The sequence below is a fragment of the Phyllobates terribilis genome, unplaced genomic scaffold (assembly GCF_046119375.1).
Source record: "Phyllobates terribilis strain yellow unplaced genomic scaffold, ASM4611937v1 Scaffold_1__5_contigs__length_1240528914, whole genome shotgun sequence".
Lineage (NCBI taxonomy): Eukaryota > Metazoa > Chordata > Amphibia > Anura > Dendrobatidae > Phyllobates > Phyllobates terribilis.
The window spans coordinates 947,477,235-947,492,771 of record NW_027362761.1 but is presented as its reverse complement, the minus strand read 5'-3'; the positions used below and the strand labels follow the sequence as shown (position 1 = coordinate 947,492,771).

Below are 15,537 nucleotides of genomic sequence, written 5' to 3'. Positions count from 1 at the left end.
GGTGATGCAGTTTTTTATACTAAAGAAAGATCCTATTATTTAGTTTTTTTTTACGTTATTTTTTAAGACAAATGCATTCACCGGGAAATATAATTTAACATTTTACAACCTTATCTGGCAATGTGGTGTGTGACACATCATCAGACACATCCTTTTTTATTTATGATGGAGAGACTCTGAAAGTCATAAAGCCTATTTTTACAGGGACATCAGACGGCCCCTACTATTCTTAAAAGGCCAGCAATCGGCCGTAGCTATTATTAGAGAGCCATCAGCCGGCTATGCTTTGTTGTTCCCATTATTAACAAGTGGGTCTCCTATGCAGTTATTGCGTATCCAGTGACTGCAAGGGCTGCCAAAAATTTGGACGCAACCCAATACCCCTTCGAAGAGACATAAAGGACGGTCTCGGTAAAAAAAAATGTTCCCATTATAAACGAGCAGGTCTCCTATAATGGTAATGCCCATGCTGTGACTGCAAGGGCTGCCAAAATTTGGGAAAAACCTCACTAAGAATTTAAAGACACATAGAGCAGGGCCACAGTAACAAGGTACGACATGTTCCCATTAGAAAGGACAGGGTCTGCTATACAGTTATAGGGTATGCAGTGAGTCCAACGGCTGACCAATTTTAGGAAAAACCCCACTAAGAATTTAAAGACACATAGAGCAGGGCCACAGTAACGACAAATTCCCATTAGAAAGGAGAGGGTCTCCCATAGTGTTGTCCTATGCAGTGAATGCAAGGGCTGCCAAAAATTTGGAAGAGACGTGGAGGAGGGCCTCATAAAAAAAAATGTTCCCATTAGAAAGGAGCGGGCCTCCTATACTTGTAATGCCCATGCACTAAGTGTATGGGCTGACAAACATTTACCCCTGGGGGGTATACATGAACATACTGTATAAAAAAAATTTTTCACGGGCATCATAAACACCCTTTAAAATAATTATGTGGGTGTTGCATCACGGACTACTGTCACCCTGGTGATATGGTGGTGGAGGATGAGGAGAAGGAGGAGGACAAGAGCAAATAGCCAAAATCAGGAAGCGTATACCCATGTGTGGGTGTGAAAAGGTGCATGGGAATACACCTCCCAAGAAAAGACACTGGAATTGAGTTTATGTTACGCTGCTATCATTCTGTGGTGTTGAGAAGTCTGGCCCAATCCAGCCCTTGTTCATTTTTATAAGAGTCAGCCTGTCAGCATTTTCAGTTGACAGGCGGATGCGCTTATCAGTTATAATTCCACCAGCGGCACTAAAAACCCGCTCTGATAAATCGCTGGCGGCAGGGCAGGCCAGGACCTCCAAGGCATAGAGAGCCAGTTCATTCTACGTATCCAGCTTGGATACCCAATAATTATAAGGCACAGCGGAATCACGGAGGTACTGTCGGCAAGGTACTCCCTCAGCATCTTCCCAAACTTTGCACTCCTTGTGAGAGTACCCTGTGCCTGTGCGATGGGAGGGTCTGAGAAAATTCTCCCAGAACTTTGACAGTGTTCCCTTGCCTCTGCTGGATTGAAGTTGTGTCTCTCACACCTGTACTCCTTGGTTGTCCAACGAACCAAGATGGCAATTTTTTTGATAGTTCCGCAACAAGGGCCTTCTGGTACTGCCCCATTTTTGTAGACCTGTCCGCCTCAGGAATAAGAGATATAAAGTTCTCCTTTTAGCGTGTGTCTAGAAGTGTCCCCAACCAGAAATGACTGTCACCCAAAATTTTGAGAATGTGACGGTCATGGGAAAGGCAGCGTAACATAAACTCAGCCATGCGTGCCAGACTACTAACAGGCAAGACTTCCGTGTCCTCACCAAGAGGATGACTGACCATGCTCTCCTCCTCCTCCTCCTCCTCTCTGTCCTCTGGCCATCCACTCTGAACAGACGGTATGACAGCTGTGCAGGTTGTACCGTCTATAGTGCATGAAACTAGCTCCTGTCCTTCCTCCTCCTCTTCCTCATTGTCACCCAATCCACATTGGGATGAGATGAGGCTTGGCTGTGTGTAATCACCCTGTATGGTTCCTTGCTCAATCTCATCGTGCTCCGCTTGCAATGCATCCTCTTTGATTGTGAGCAGAGAGCATTTCAGAAGACAGAGAAGCGGGATGGTGACGCTAATTATGGCGTCATCGCCGCTCACCATCTTGGTGGAGTCCTCAAAGTTTTGGAGGATAGTACATATGTCTGACATCCATGTCCACTCCTGAGGTCTTATGTGTGGAGTTTGAACTGAATAGCGACGGCCTTGTTGATGCTGGTACTCAACAACTGCCCTCTTCTGCTCACAAATCCTTCCCAACATCTGCAGTGTAGAGTTCCAACATGTGGGGACATCACACACCAGTCTGTGAGCCAGAAGCTGCAAACGCTTCTGAAACACTGCAAGGGCGGCAGAAGCTGTAGCTGACTTTCTAAAATGGGCACACAGGCGGCGTACTTTAACAAGCAGATCCGGCAGCTCCGGGTAGGATTTGAGAAACCGCTGAACCTCGAGGTTAAGCACATGGGCCAGGCATGGTACGTGTGTGAGCCCGCCTCGCCTCAGAGCCGCCACCAGGTTCCGGCCATTGTCACACACGACCATGCCTGGCTGCAGGTTCAGCGGTGTGAGCCACAGATCTGCCTGCTCTTTCAGAGCTGTCCACAACTCTTCAGCATTGTGCGGTTTTTCACCTAAACTTATTAGCTTCACCACAGCCTGTTGCCACTTGGCCGAGGCAGTGCTGCAGTGCTTCCAGCTTGTGACTGATGTGGTCATTTTGGAGATGGAGGCTGAAGAGGAGGAGGAGGCTGAGGAGGATGAGGTACAGGAGCTGTTAACCGTGGGGGCTACCCTGATTGACCTAGGGCCCGCAATCCTTGGCGTCTGGAGGACGTGTTGCGTCCCAAGGTCCGACTGGGTCCCGGCTTCCACTATGTTAACTCAGTGTGCCGTCAGCGAGATGTACCGTCCCTGCCCACAAGCACTTGTCCACGTATCCGTGGTTAGGTGGACTTTACCGGTAACTGCGTTGTTGAGAGCTCGGCTAATGTTTTGGGACACGTGCTTGTGTAATGCAGGGACGGAACACCAGGAGAAATAATGGCGTCTGGGGACCGAGTACCGAGGGACGGCCGCTGCCATCAGGTTGCGGAATGCTTCCGTCTCCACGAGCCTAAAAGGCAACATTTCGAGCGCAAGCAGTCGTGAAATGTGAGAATTTAGTAGTGTGGCCTGTGGGGCGTTGACTGCATATTTGCGCTTGCGTTCCAAGGACTGGGGTATGGACAACTGAACGCTGCGCTGGGACAAGGACATGGACGTGCTTCCTGATGCTGCTACTTGAGAGTGTGCAACGACAGGTGCAGGGCAGAAGTGGTCTTTGCATGCACCATGGACAGGGGATTGGCTTGCATGCACAACAGCGGAAGAAGCTATGGTGCCACCCGCAGACACTGTATCTGGACACTGGGGTTCGGCCCACAAAGTCAGGTGCTTTGCTGCCATGTGCCTGATCATGCTGGTGGTGGTCAGGCTGGTCGTTTTGCCACCCCTGCTGATGCTGGCCTGGCAGGTGTTGCAAATGGCCTTTTTGGGGTTATCGGCAGAGTCTTTAAAAAACAACCAGACTCGGGAAGACCTAACTGTTGTACTGGCAACTTCCTTCGTGTTATGGGGAACGGTTGCCTGCCTTCTGTCTGTAGCCACCACACTGCTCCTTGCTCTGCATGTCCTCCTGCCAGGTTGGGTCAGTTACTATATCATCCACCACCTCGTCTTCCACTTCCGCACCCTGGTCCTCCTCCTGACTTTCTGGCAATTGTGTCTCATCATCGTCCACCTCTTGTGATACTTTCCCACCGTCGCCTTCGTGTGACCGTGGCTGCTCAAATATTTGGACATCGCTACATGCGATCTCCTCTTGCCCCGCTTCAAGTGGACCAGGCGAGAGGCCCGAATCTATAAATGGAAAAGTGAACAGCTCTTCAGAGTGTCCAAGTGTGGGATCAGTTGTCTCTGGGTACTCGGCATGGTGGGAGGAAGGAGGATCAGGGTGAGGAATATGCGGTCCAGACTCACGGCTACTGAGACTTGACCATGTGGAAGACAGGGTGGTGGTGGTGGCTAAGTGACTGGAAGCATTATCCGCTATCCAACCAACAATCTTTTGACACTGCTCTGGGTTCAATAATTGTGTGCTGCGGTCCCCTAGAAATTGGGACAGGAAGGTCAGGCGAGAAGATGTGGGTGTTTGTTGTGGCACAATTTCGGCTTGCCCACGGCCTTGTCCTCGGCCTCTGCATGCACAATTACCATCACGTCCAGTTCCCCGTCCCTTGGTACGTGCCTTGCCCATTTTAAATGGAGGACAGTATCTTCCACGCTCACTACAAATGACTGAGTTTGGAGTGAACTTATATGTGATCTGTGTGATAGAGAAAACATATACACATACCTGGCCTGTAGGTAAGTAGTTTGAACAGCAAACTGCGGTGAATTGCTTCAATGACACACTAAAGGAAATTTTTAATGGAGGCCAGAAATGGCAGTATTTTCTGACAACGTATATGTGATCCGTTTGACGGAGAAAACACAGTTTTAAATACCTGGCCTGTAGGTTAGTAGTTTGAACAGCAAACTGAGGTGAATTGCTTCAATGACACACTAAAGGAAATTTTTAATGGAGGCCAGAAATGGCAGTATTTTCTGACAACGTATATGTGATCCGTTTGACGGAGAAAACACAGTTTTAGATAGCTGGATTTCTAGCGCTCTAAAGTGGAAAGGACCTGGCTGTATTCTGCAGTGCCAACAAGCAAATGGCGCAGAAAAAATGGTGTTCTCTGGATTGCTTTTTAAGCAAATAATGAGGATTAAGATACAAAGAAAAGTATTCCTGGCCCCTAAGACCTGGGCCTTCGTATAGAAATATCTAACAGCAGCAGAAGGCAGAATTAGAATGGAGCCTCTTGTGCTATGTGCACTGCAGTCTGCTATATACACTGCCTGCCTATACACCCTACCTGCCTGATATCTCTGCAGATAGTTTAGTCCTCAGAAGGACTGTTTGTCAAGATGGATATGTGTAATGTACGTTTTTTCTCCCTACACTACCTAATACACAAGCAAATCTGTCCCTGACGCCGCAGCACCTCTCCCAAAACAAGCAAATGGCGCAGAAAAACGGTGTTCTCTGGATTACTTTTTAAGCAAATAATGAGGATTAAGATACAAAGAAAAGTATTCCTGGCCCCTGAGAGCTGGGCCTTTGTATAGAAATATCTAACAGCAGCAGAAGGCCGAATTGGAATGGAGCCTCTTGTGCTATATGCACTGCAGTCTGCTATTTACACCGCCTGCCTATACACCCTGCCTGCCTGATATCTCTGCAGATGGATTAGTCCTCAGAAGGACTGTTTAAGATGGATATGTGTAATGTACGTTTTTTCTCCATACACTACCTAATGCACGATCAAATCTCTCCCTGACACAGCAGCAGCTCTCCCTACACTGTCTGATCCGGAGTGACTGTGACGAGCATGGCGGCGCCAGGTCTGATATAGACCTGATGACGCTGTGCGGCCAGCCAATCACTGTAATGCCCACAACCAACATGGCTACGGCATTACAGTGCATGGCAGGCAATCCCTGCGTGTTCATTGGCTCTCTAAAGAGGGCCAAACATGCAGGGAGAAGACCCGAGTTCCCGCCCGAGCAACCCGGAAATACTCGTCGAGCGCCGAGCATCTCGAGCAGTGAGATGCTCGGGAGAGCACCGAGCAGTAGCGAGCATGCTCACTCATCACTACAAGGCAGCATTTCAAATAACAAAAAAGTGAGGACTTTTATTAGCCCAATGGCAGCAACATTTATGCCCACCCATTGCTAATTTTCATACTGCTGCTTAATTCTCTTATTTTTTTTAATTTATATCTATCTGTCTGCATGCAGTACATAGCATTTTCTTGTGTCAAATTACTGCATAACACTGGTGTAAACTCTACCCTTTGTCAGAACACAATTCACTAGTGTAAGCAATATTCTGACATTAAAGCAGCACAAAATAATGGGAGATTTCAGCTCTAAAGGCTGTAGAATTGTGAACGCAGATCTGGATTATTCTACAGAATGTAAGGATCTGTACAATACAAATAATGCTTTTGTAAATTAAATCAATGCATAAGTTGCAAAATGATGCAACATGCCAACATTCACTTTTAAACTAGGGGGAAAAGGGTATGATTTCTGTATAAGTACACACACCAATAATGGTCAAAACCTAAAATAAAAGCAAAATGAACAATTACCCTGTAGCAAGTAAATAAATATACAGTAAAGTACATGTCAATAAAATAGAGTAGTCGATACTATTTGGATCAAAAAAGCATAAAAGCAATTATGCGATTTGCATAGTTGTGGTCACGTGCCGATAAGATTCTCCTCCGCTTCTCTCAATTTGTTGTTAGGAGAAGCTCAGGAGAATCTAGTCAGCGTGCGTCTGCGGCATATTTGTAGGTACATGACTGCCCAGTTGCATGGGAAATACAAAAAAATGGTGACAGTGTGCAATTCAACTCTTCTTCTCTGCCTGGAAACTCCTTTTAATGCAAGTTCACAAGCGTTATTTCATTTCTTTGAGTTTGGTTTTTCAATCAGATTAGGTAAAATGTATCATTTCTATGAGGCTATTTGAATTTCACACTGTTCTAATCTAGAATTATGAGGCAATAGTCTGGGATTTTGGCTCAAACAATTCAGAGCCCACGTAAGAACCTTTTTTGGTACTACTAATAGCTTCACATAATACTTCAGAGTAAAATAAACATATTTGTAAGTGCTAAAAAAGCCATACCATGCTTCTAAAGTGCAAATTCAATTGACCTTCAAACCATATAAGATTGGTATCAAATGAACTGATCTATCTCCTCTACCCTTACTAGGGTCACTCACATTTGCCCATACCTTTGTGCATTTGCTGCTATGTCGTCCTACTGATCTCCCAGTACCCATACTGGGGTCACTCACGTTTGCCCATACATTGCTGCTATGTGGTCCTGCTCATCTATTGTACCCATACTGGGGTCATTAACTTCTCTTTATTTGCTGCAATGTGGTCCTACTGATCTCCACTACCCGTACTAGGGTCATTAACTTTTGCCCATGCTTCCGTGCATTTGCTACTAGGTGGTGCTACTAATCTACCCTGCTCATACCCGGGTAACTAAATTCTTCTACCTATACTTCTGTGCATTTGCCGCTCTGCCTGTGCTTCTGCTTTTGCTATCATGTGGTTCTGCTGATTACCCTTTCCCAAACTATGGACACTAATCCGCTAATCTCTTTGACATATTTGTCCCGGTAAAAAGAGAACCTTCCAGTCTGAGTAATTTGATCTTATTTCTTAAATTATGAATTGTGAACTTTAGTTATGTGAAGAACAATTAATTTATATTGATGATTATTCTTTTCAGAATTGAGGAACTAAAGGAACTCGGGGACCTCTCTCCACACTGGGACAATCTACGGCAAAGTGTTATAGCTCATTATGAAGAAATGTTGGCTGACTACAAGGAAAGTCTTGCAGAGCTTGAAAAATATACAGGTAACAATTAGCAAACTACACAATACTAAAGCTAATAATAAGACATATCTTAATAGTACTGTGTCGGAATGCACAATTTTTTATGTTTATAAGCTTTTTCCAACAGGAAATCATTGATGACCTTTTGTCAAGATAAGCCATAAATGTTTGCTCAGTTGCTCAGTTGACAAATACACGACATTCACTATTGGCATCTCTGGCATGGGTAACGTACAATAGTATTGCATTCACCATGCTGCTTCCTAGGTTCTGTATTGCATATACAGTGGTGGCCAAATGTATTGGCACCCCTGCAATTCTGTCAGATAATACTCAGTTTCTTCCTGAAAATTATTGCAATGACAAATTCTTTGGTATTATTATCTTCATTTAATTTGTCTTCAATGAAAAAAACACAAAAAGAATTGTCCTAAAGCCAAATTGGATATAATTCCACACCAAACCTAAAAAAGGGGGTGGACAAAAGTATTGGCACTGTTTGAAAAATCATGTGATGCTTCTCTAATTCGTATAATTAACAGCACCTGTAACTTACCTGTGGCACCTAACAGGTGTTGGCAATAACTAAATCACACTTGCAGCCAGCCAGTTAACATGGATTAAAGTTGACTCAACCTCTGTCCTGTGTCCTTGTGTGTACCACATTGAGCATGGAGAAAAGAAAGAAGACAAAAGAACTGTCTGAGGACTTGAGAAACCAAATTGTGAGGAAGCATGAGCAATCTCAAGGCTACAAGTCCATCTCCAAAGACCTGAATGTTCCTGTGTCTTCCGTGCGCAGTGTCATCAAGAAGTTTAAAGCCCATGGCACTGTGGCTAACCTCCCTAGATGTGGACGGAAAAGAAAAATTGACGAGAGATTTCAACGCAAGATTGTGCGGATGGTGGATAAAGAACCTCGACTAACATCCAAACAAGTTCAAGCTGCCCTGCAGTCCGAGGGTACAACAGTGTCAACCCGTACTATCCGTCGGCGTCTGAATGAAAAGGGACTGTATGGTAGGATACTCAGGAAGACCCCACTTCTTACCCCGAGACATAAAAAAGCCAGGCTGGAGTTTGCCAAAACTTACCTGAGAAAGCCTAAAACGTTTTGGAAGAATGTTCTCTGGTCAGATGAGACAAAAGTAGAGCTTTTTGGGAAGACGCATCAACATAGAGTGTACAGGAAAAAAGAAGAGGCATTCAAAGAAAAGAACACGGTCCCTACAGTCAAACATGGCGGAGGTTCCCTGATGTTTTGGGGTTGCTTTGCTGCCTCTGGCACTGGACTGCTTGACCGTGTGCATGGCATTATGAAGTCTGAAGACTACCAACAATTTTTGCAGCATAATGTAGGGCCCAGTGTGAGAAAGCTGGGTCTCCCTCAGAGGTCATGGGTCTTCCAGCAGGACAATGACCCAAAACACACTTCCAAAAGCACTATAAAATGGTTTGAGAGAAAGCACTGTAGAGTTCTAAGGTGGCCAGCAATGAGTCCAGACCTGAATCCCATAGGACACCTGTGGAGAGATCTCAAAATGGCAGTTTGGAGAAGGCACCCTTCAAATATCAGGGACCTGGAGCAGTTTGCCAAAGAAGAATGGTCTACAATTCCAGCAGAGCATTGTAAGAAACTCATTGATGGTTACCGGAAGCGGTTGTTCACAGTTATTTTGGCTAAAGGTTGTGCAACCAAGTATTAGGCTGAGGGTGCCAATACTTTTGTCTGGCCCATTTTTGGAGTTTTGTGTGAAATGATCAATGATTTGATTTTTGCTTCATTCTCTTTTGTGTTTTTTCCTTGCAAGCAAATTAAATGAAGACAATAAGACCAAAGAATTTGTGATTGCAATCATTTTCAGGAAGAAACTGAGTATTATCTGACAGAATTGCAGGGGTGCCAATACTTTTGGCCACCACTGTATGTATTGCATTCAGTATCATGTTATGGTTGTTCTAAAAAGTTACTTTTGGTAGTCTTAAAGTAGTCTATTACCGTGCGTTCCAAATTATTATTCAAATTGGATTTAGGTGTAATAAAGATGTAATTTGTTTTTAATTTTTTGATTTCCAAATAAACTCATGGATAATGGTATTGTGTCTCAGGGCTCTTTGGATCACTGAAATCAATGTCAAACACCTGTGATAATTAGTTTGCCAGGTGAGAACAATTAACGGAAAACTACTTAAGAAGGACATGGACATAATTAATTTTATAGAAAAACCTTCGGCACTATTGAAAAGTAGTTGATATGAATAAATTTATTGAGCCAAAACAAATGTAAGACAGAAATTATATCCAACGTTTCAGCCTTCTGGCCTTTATCAAGGTTATCTGTCAAGGTTGCTCCTCTAAGATATACAGTACAGACCAAAAGTTTGGACACACCTTCTCATTTAAAGATTTTTCTGTATTTTGATGACTATGAAAATTGTACATTCACACTGAAGGCATCAAAACTATGAATTAACTCATGAGGAATTATATACTTAACAAAAAAGTGTGAAACAACTGAAAATATGTCTTATATTCTAGGTTCTTCAAAGTAGCCACCTTTTTCTTTGATGACTGCTTTGCACACTCTTGGCATTCTCTTGATGAGCTTCAAGAGGTAGTCACCGGAAATGTTTTTTACTTCACAGGTGTGCCCTGTCAGGTTTAATAAGTGGGATTTCTTGCCTTATAAATGGGGTTGGGACCATCAGTTGTGTTGTGCAGAACTCTGGTGGATACACAGCTGATAGTCCTACTGAATAGACTGTTAGCTGCTTTTTTCTTGCCATAATACAAATTCTAAGTAAAGAAAAACAAGTGGCCATCATTACTTTAAGAAATGAAGGTCTGTCAGTCCGAAAAATTGGGAAAACTTTGAAAGTGTCCCCAAGTACAGTTGCAAAAACCATCAAGCGCTACAAAGAAACTGGCTCACATGAGGACCGCCACAGGAAAGAAGACCAAGAGTCATCTCTGCTTCTGAGGATAAGTTTATCCGAGTCACCAGCCTCAGAAATCGCAGGTTAACAGCAGCTCAGATTAGAGACCAGATCAATGCCACACAGAGTTCTAGCAGCAGACACATCTCTTCAACAACTGTTAAGAGGAGACTTTGTGCAGCAGGCCTTCATGGTAAAATAGCTGCTAGGAAACCACTGCTAAGGACAGGCAACAAGCAGAAGAGACTTGTTTGGGCTAAAGAACACAAGGAATGGACATTAGACCAGTGGAAATCTGTGCTTTGGTCTGATGAGTCCAAATTTGAGATCTTTGGTTCCAACCACCGTGTCTTTGTGCGACGCAGAAAAGGTGAACGGATGGACTCTACATGCCTGGTTCCCACCGTGAAGCATGGAGGAGGTATGATGGTGTGGGGGTGCTTTGCTGGTGACACTGTTGGGGATTTATTCAAAATTGAAGGCATACTGGACCAGCATGGCTACCACAGCATCTTGCAGCGGCATGCTATTCCATCCGGTTTGCGTTTAGTTGGACCATCATTTATTTTTCAACAGGACAATGACCCCAAACACACCTCCAGGCTGTGTAAGGGCTATTTGACCAAGAGGGAGAGTGATGGGGTGCTACGCCAGATGACCTGGCCTCCACAGTCACCAGACCTGAACCCAATCGAGATGGTTTGGGGTGAGCTGGACCGCAGAGTGAAGGCAAAAGGGCCAACAAGTGCTAAGCATCTCTGGGAACTCCTTCAAGATTGTTGGAAGACCATTTCCGGTGACTACCTCTTGAAGCTCATCAAGAGAATGCCAAGAGTGTGCAAAGCAGTCATCAAAGCAAAAGGTGGCTACTTTGAAGAACCTAGAATATAAGACACATTTTCAGTTGTTTCATTCTTTTTGTTAAGTATATAATTCCACATGTGTTAATTCATAGTTTTGATGCCATCAGTGTGAATGTGCAATTTTCATAGTCATGAAAATACAGAAAAATCTTTAAATGAGAAGGTGTGTCCAAACTTTTGGTCTGTACTATATCTGTGGAGAAGTGAAGCCAAGTGTAGTGGGTATGGAGTGCAGTCGCACAGCGGCCGAAACGTTGGATATAATTTCTGTCTTACATTCATGCAATGATTAGGGGCTTAATTTCCTATACAATTACACATGAATGAGGGAAAGTGACATTCACTGTAAATGGCCAAAATTTTTTTTCCTATTTTTAGTTATAAGATTTTTGCCCCCAAGAACTGGATGACTAGGAAACTCACACTATAATTATGAAAGATTGCTTCTATTTTCTTTAGCACTCCATTTTGTTTCTTATTCTTTCTGTTACCAGTTTCCATTTTTTCATCACTGGTATATCATTAACATGTCTATCGATCCTGTGATTCCATGACTTTTCTTTCTTGGTTTTGCAGTTTCAATGCTGAGGAGAGTATATGTAGTATAAGTGTGGTGTAGTCATTCACTTGGGGAATCTAAAGATCCTCTACCTAGGGGAGGTAGGGTCACCTTATTCTCACATGGTATTTAATCCTTGTCCTATTTGATATCATTTAGACGTGTTGGGGTTTTTGTGTAGGAATAAAAGGGTCGATTATGATCAGTCATTCTTATCAGACATTCATCCATTTTCCAGTCTGCATGTCCGCTCTTACCATCAGTGTGTCATATGTTATTTCTTATGTAAAAAAAAACTTGAATGAGTAATTTTGACTTGCAAATCATTTCAAAGTCAAAAACACAGCAGACATACATTAAACTTGGAAGTGTGAATGGGACCTTACCAGGGGTGGATTAAGAGTAGCAAGGGCACCGGGCAGTTTAGAAGGCGGGCCCCCCCCCACACACACACACCTGATGTATCACATGTCACATGATCCCCTGTGATAGATCATGTGATAGTTCACGTTAAATTAAATTGGCACAATATTAATATATTAATTATAATAATTTTTTTTAGGCTGTGTGCCCACTATGTGTTTTTTAAGCGTTTCCGCAGCGGCAATTCCGCTGCAGAAACGCTTAAAAACGCTTGGTAGAAGGTCTGCCATGTTCCCCAATGATAATCCGCATGTGCTGTGCACATGCTGCGGAAATTTCCGCTGCGGATTATCATTGCGGAAAAATCCGCAGCACTACCAATTATTTTGCAAAAGCGCGGCATTTTCGCCGCCATTGACTTGCATTGGAACGCATGGAATCTGCATCACTGCATCTGTACATGCGGATTCCATGCGTTTCAATGTGCGGATGGTACCCGGGTTTGGAGAAGAGGAGACTCTCCTCCGGACCCGGGTACCATAGAACCTGTAAAAAAAGAGAATAAAATAAAAAATAAATATTATACTTACCTTCTGATGGCCCCCGGTGTCTTTATCCGATGCGTCCTGGCTTGCCGGTTGCTATCGGTAGACTAAAGGACCTGTGGTGACGTCATTTAGTCATGTGACGGGTCACGCGACCGCTGACGTCGGCAGGCCATCAGAAGGTAATTATATATTTATTTTTTATTTTTTACCATTCTTTTACGGTCACACTATATAAATCCATGCCAGTTGCATGGATTTATATAGTGTGACCAAGTTGTCAAGTACTTTTCCAAGTGATGCTAAAATCGCTTGGAAAGCGTTTGACATCCCGGAAATGCATGTGAAGAACGCTTCACATCCGCTTGTCCCTGGCAGGAAAAACACATGTAAAATCCGCATGCCTTTTTTCTGCCAGGGAGAGCAGAAACTCTCAAAAAAAATCCGGAGCATTTCTGCATCATTGGCACATAGCCTTACATTAATTGTATGGCTTAATATTGAGAACAAGTAGCCATCTATACAAAACAGGAGGCCGCACGTAGCCATCTATACACAGCGGGAGGCCGCTCGGCGCCATCTATACACATCGGGAGGCCTCACGTAGTCATCTATACACAGCAGGAGGCCGCACGTAGCCATCTATACACAGCAGGAGGCCGCACGTAGCCATCTATACACAGCGGGAGGCCGCACGTAGCCATCTATACACAGCGGAGGCTGCACGTAGCCATATATACACAGCAGGAGGCCGCATGTAGTCAGCTATACACAGCGGGAGGCCGCACGTAGCCATCTATACACAGCGGGAGGCTGCACGTAGCCATCTATACACAGCGGGAGGCCGCACGTAGCCATCTATACACAGCCGGAGGCCGCACGTAGCCATCTATACACAGCAGGAGGCCGCACGTAGCCATCTATACACAGCAGGAGGCCGCATGTAGCCATCTATACACAGCAGGAGCCCGCACGTAGCCATCTATAAACAGCAGGGGGCCGCACGTAGTCATCTATACACAGCAGGAGGCCGCACGTAGCCATCTATACACAGCAAGGGGCCGCACGTAGCTATCTATACACAGTAGGAGGCCGCACATAGCCATCTATACACAGCAAGGGACCGCACGTAGCCATCTATACACAGCGGGAGGCCGCACGTAGCCATCTATACACAGCGGGAGGCCACACGTAGCCATCTATACACAGCAGGAGGCCGGACGTAGCCATCTATACACAGCAGGAGGCCGCACGCAGCCATCTATACACAGCAAGGGGCCGCACATAGCCATCTATACACAGCAGGAGGCCGCACGCAGTCACCCACACACACAAACATATACAGACATATACAGTACAGACCAAAAGTTTGGACACACCTTCTCATTTAAAGATTTTTCTGTATTTTGATGACTATGAAAATTGTACATTCACACTGAAGGCATCAAAACTATGAATTAACACATGTGGAATTATATACTTAACAAAAAAGTGTGAAACAACTGAAAATATGTCTTATATTCTAGGTTCTTCAAAGTAGCCACCTTTTGCTTTGATGACTGCTTTGCACACTCTTGGCATTCTCTTGATGAGCTTCAAGAGGTAGTCACCGGAAATGGTTTTCACTTCACAGGTGTGCCCTGTCAGGTTTAATAAGTGGGATTTCTTGCCTTATAAATGGGGTTGGGACCATCAGTTGTGTTGTGCAAAAGTCTGGTGGATACACAGCTGATAGTCCTAATGAATAGACTGTTAGAATTTGAATTATGGAAAGAAAAAAGCAGCGAAGTAAAGAAAAACCAGTGGCAATCATTACTTTAAGAAATGAAGGTCAGTCAGTCTGAAAAATTGGGCAAACTTTGAAAGTGTCCCCAAGTGCAGTTGCAAAAACCATCAAGCGCTACAAAGAAACTGGCTCACGTGAGGACCACCCCAGGAAAGGAAGACCAAGAGTCACCTCTGCTTCTGAGGATAAGTTTATCTGAGTCACCAGCCTCAGAAATCGCAGGTTAACAGCAGCTCAGATTAGAGACCAGGTCAATGCCACACAGAGTTCTAGCAGCATACACATCTCTACAACAACTGTTAAGAAGAGACTTTGTGCAGCAGGCCTTCATGGTAAAATAGCTGCTAGGAAACCACTGCTAAGGACAGGCAACAAGCAGCAGAGACTTGTTTTGGCTAAAGAACAAAAGGAATGGACATTAGACCAGTGGAAATCTGTGCTTTGGTCTGATGAGTCCAAATTTGAGATCTTTGGTTCCAACCACCGTGTCTTTGTGCGACGCAGAAAAGGTGAACGGATGGACTCTACATGCCTGGTTCCCACCGTGAAGCATGGAGGAGGTGTGATGGTGTGGGGGTGCTTTGCTGGTGACACTGTTGGGGATTTATTCAAAATTGAAGGCATACTGGACCAGCATGGCTACCACAGCATCTTGCAGCAGCATGCTATTCCATCCGGTTTGCGTTTAGTTGGACCATCATTTATTTTTCAACAGGACAATGACCCCAAACACACCTCCAGGCTGTGTAAGGGCTATTTGACCAAGAGGGAGAGTGATGGGGTGCTACGCCAGATGACCTGGCCTCCACAGTCACCAGACCTGAACCCAATCGAGATGGTTTGGGGTGAGCTGGACCGCAGAGTGAAGGCAAAAGGGCCAACAAGTGCTAAGCATCTCTGGGAACTCCTTCAAGAT

At 44.5% G+C, this 15,537-nt stretch overlaps 1 protein-coding gene across 16 annotated transcripts in view; it reads left to right on the top strand.

The window, feature by feature from the left end:
- The window catches only part of INPP4B (inositol polyphosphate-4-phosphatase type II B), a 911,138-nt gene that overhangs the window by 708,926 nt on the left and 186,675 nt on the right, over positions 1-15,537 (top strand). For all 16 annotated transcript variants that reach the window (XM_073642182.1, XM_073642173.1, XM_073642215.1 and 13 more), the window contains one exon: positions 7,459-7,589. In XM_073642182.1, coding sequence (XP_073498283.1) covers positions 7,459-7,589 — 131 coding nt within the window. The remainder of the gene's footprint in view (positions 1-7,458; positions 7,590-15,537) is intronic.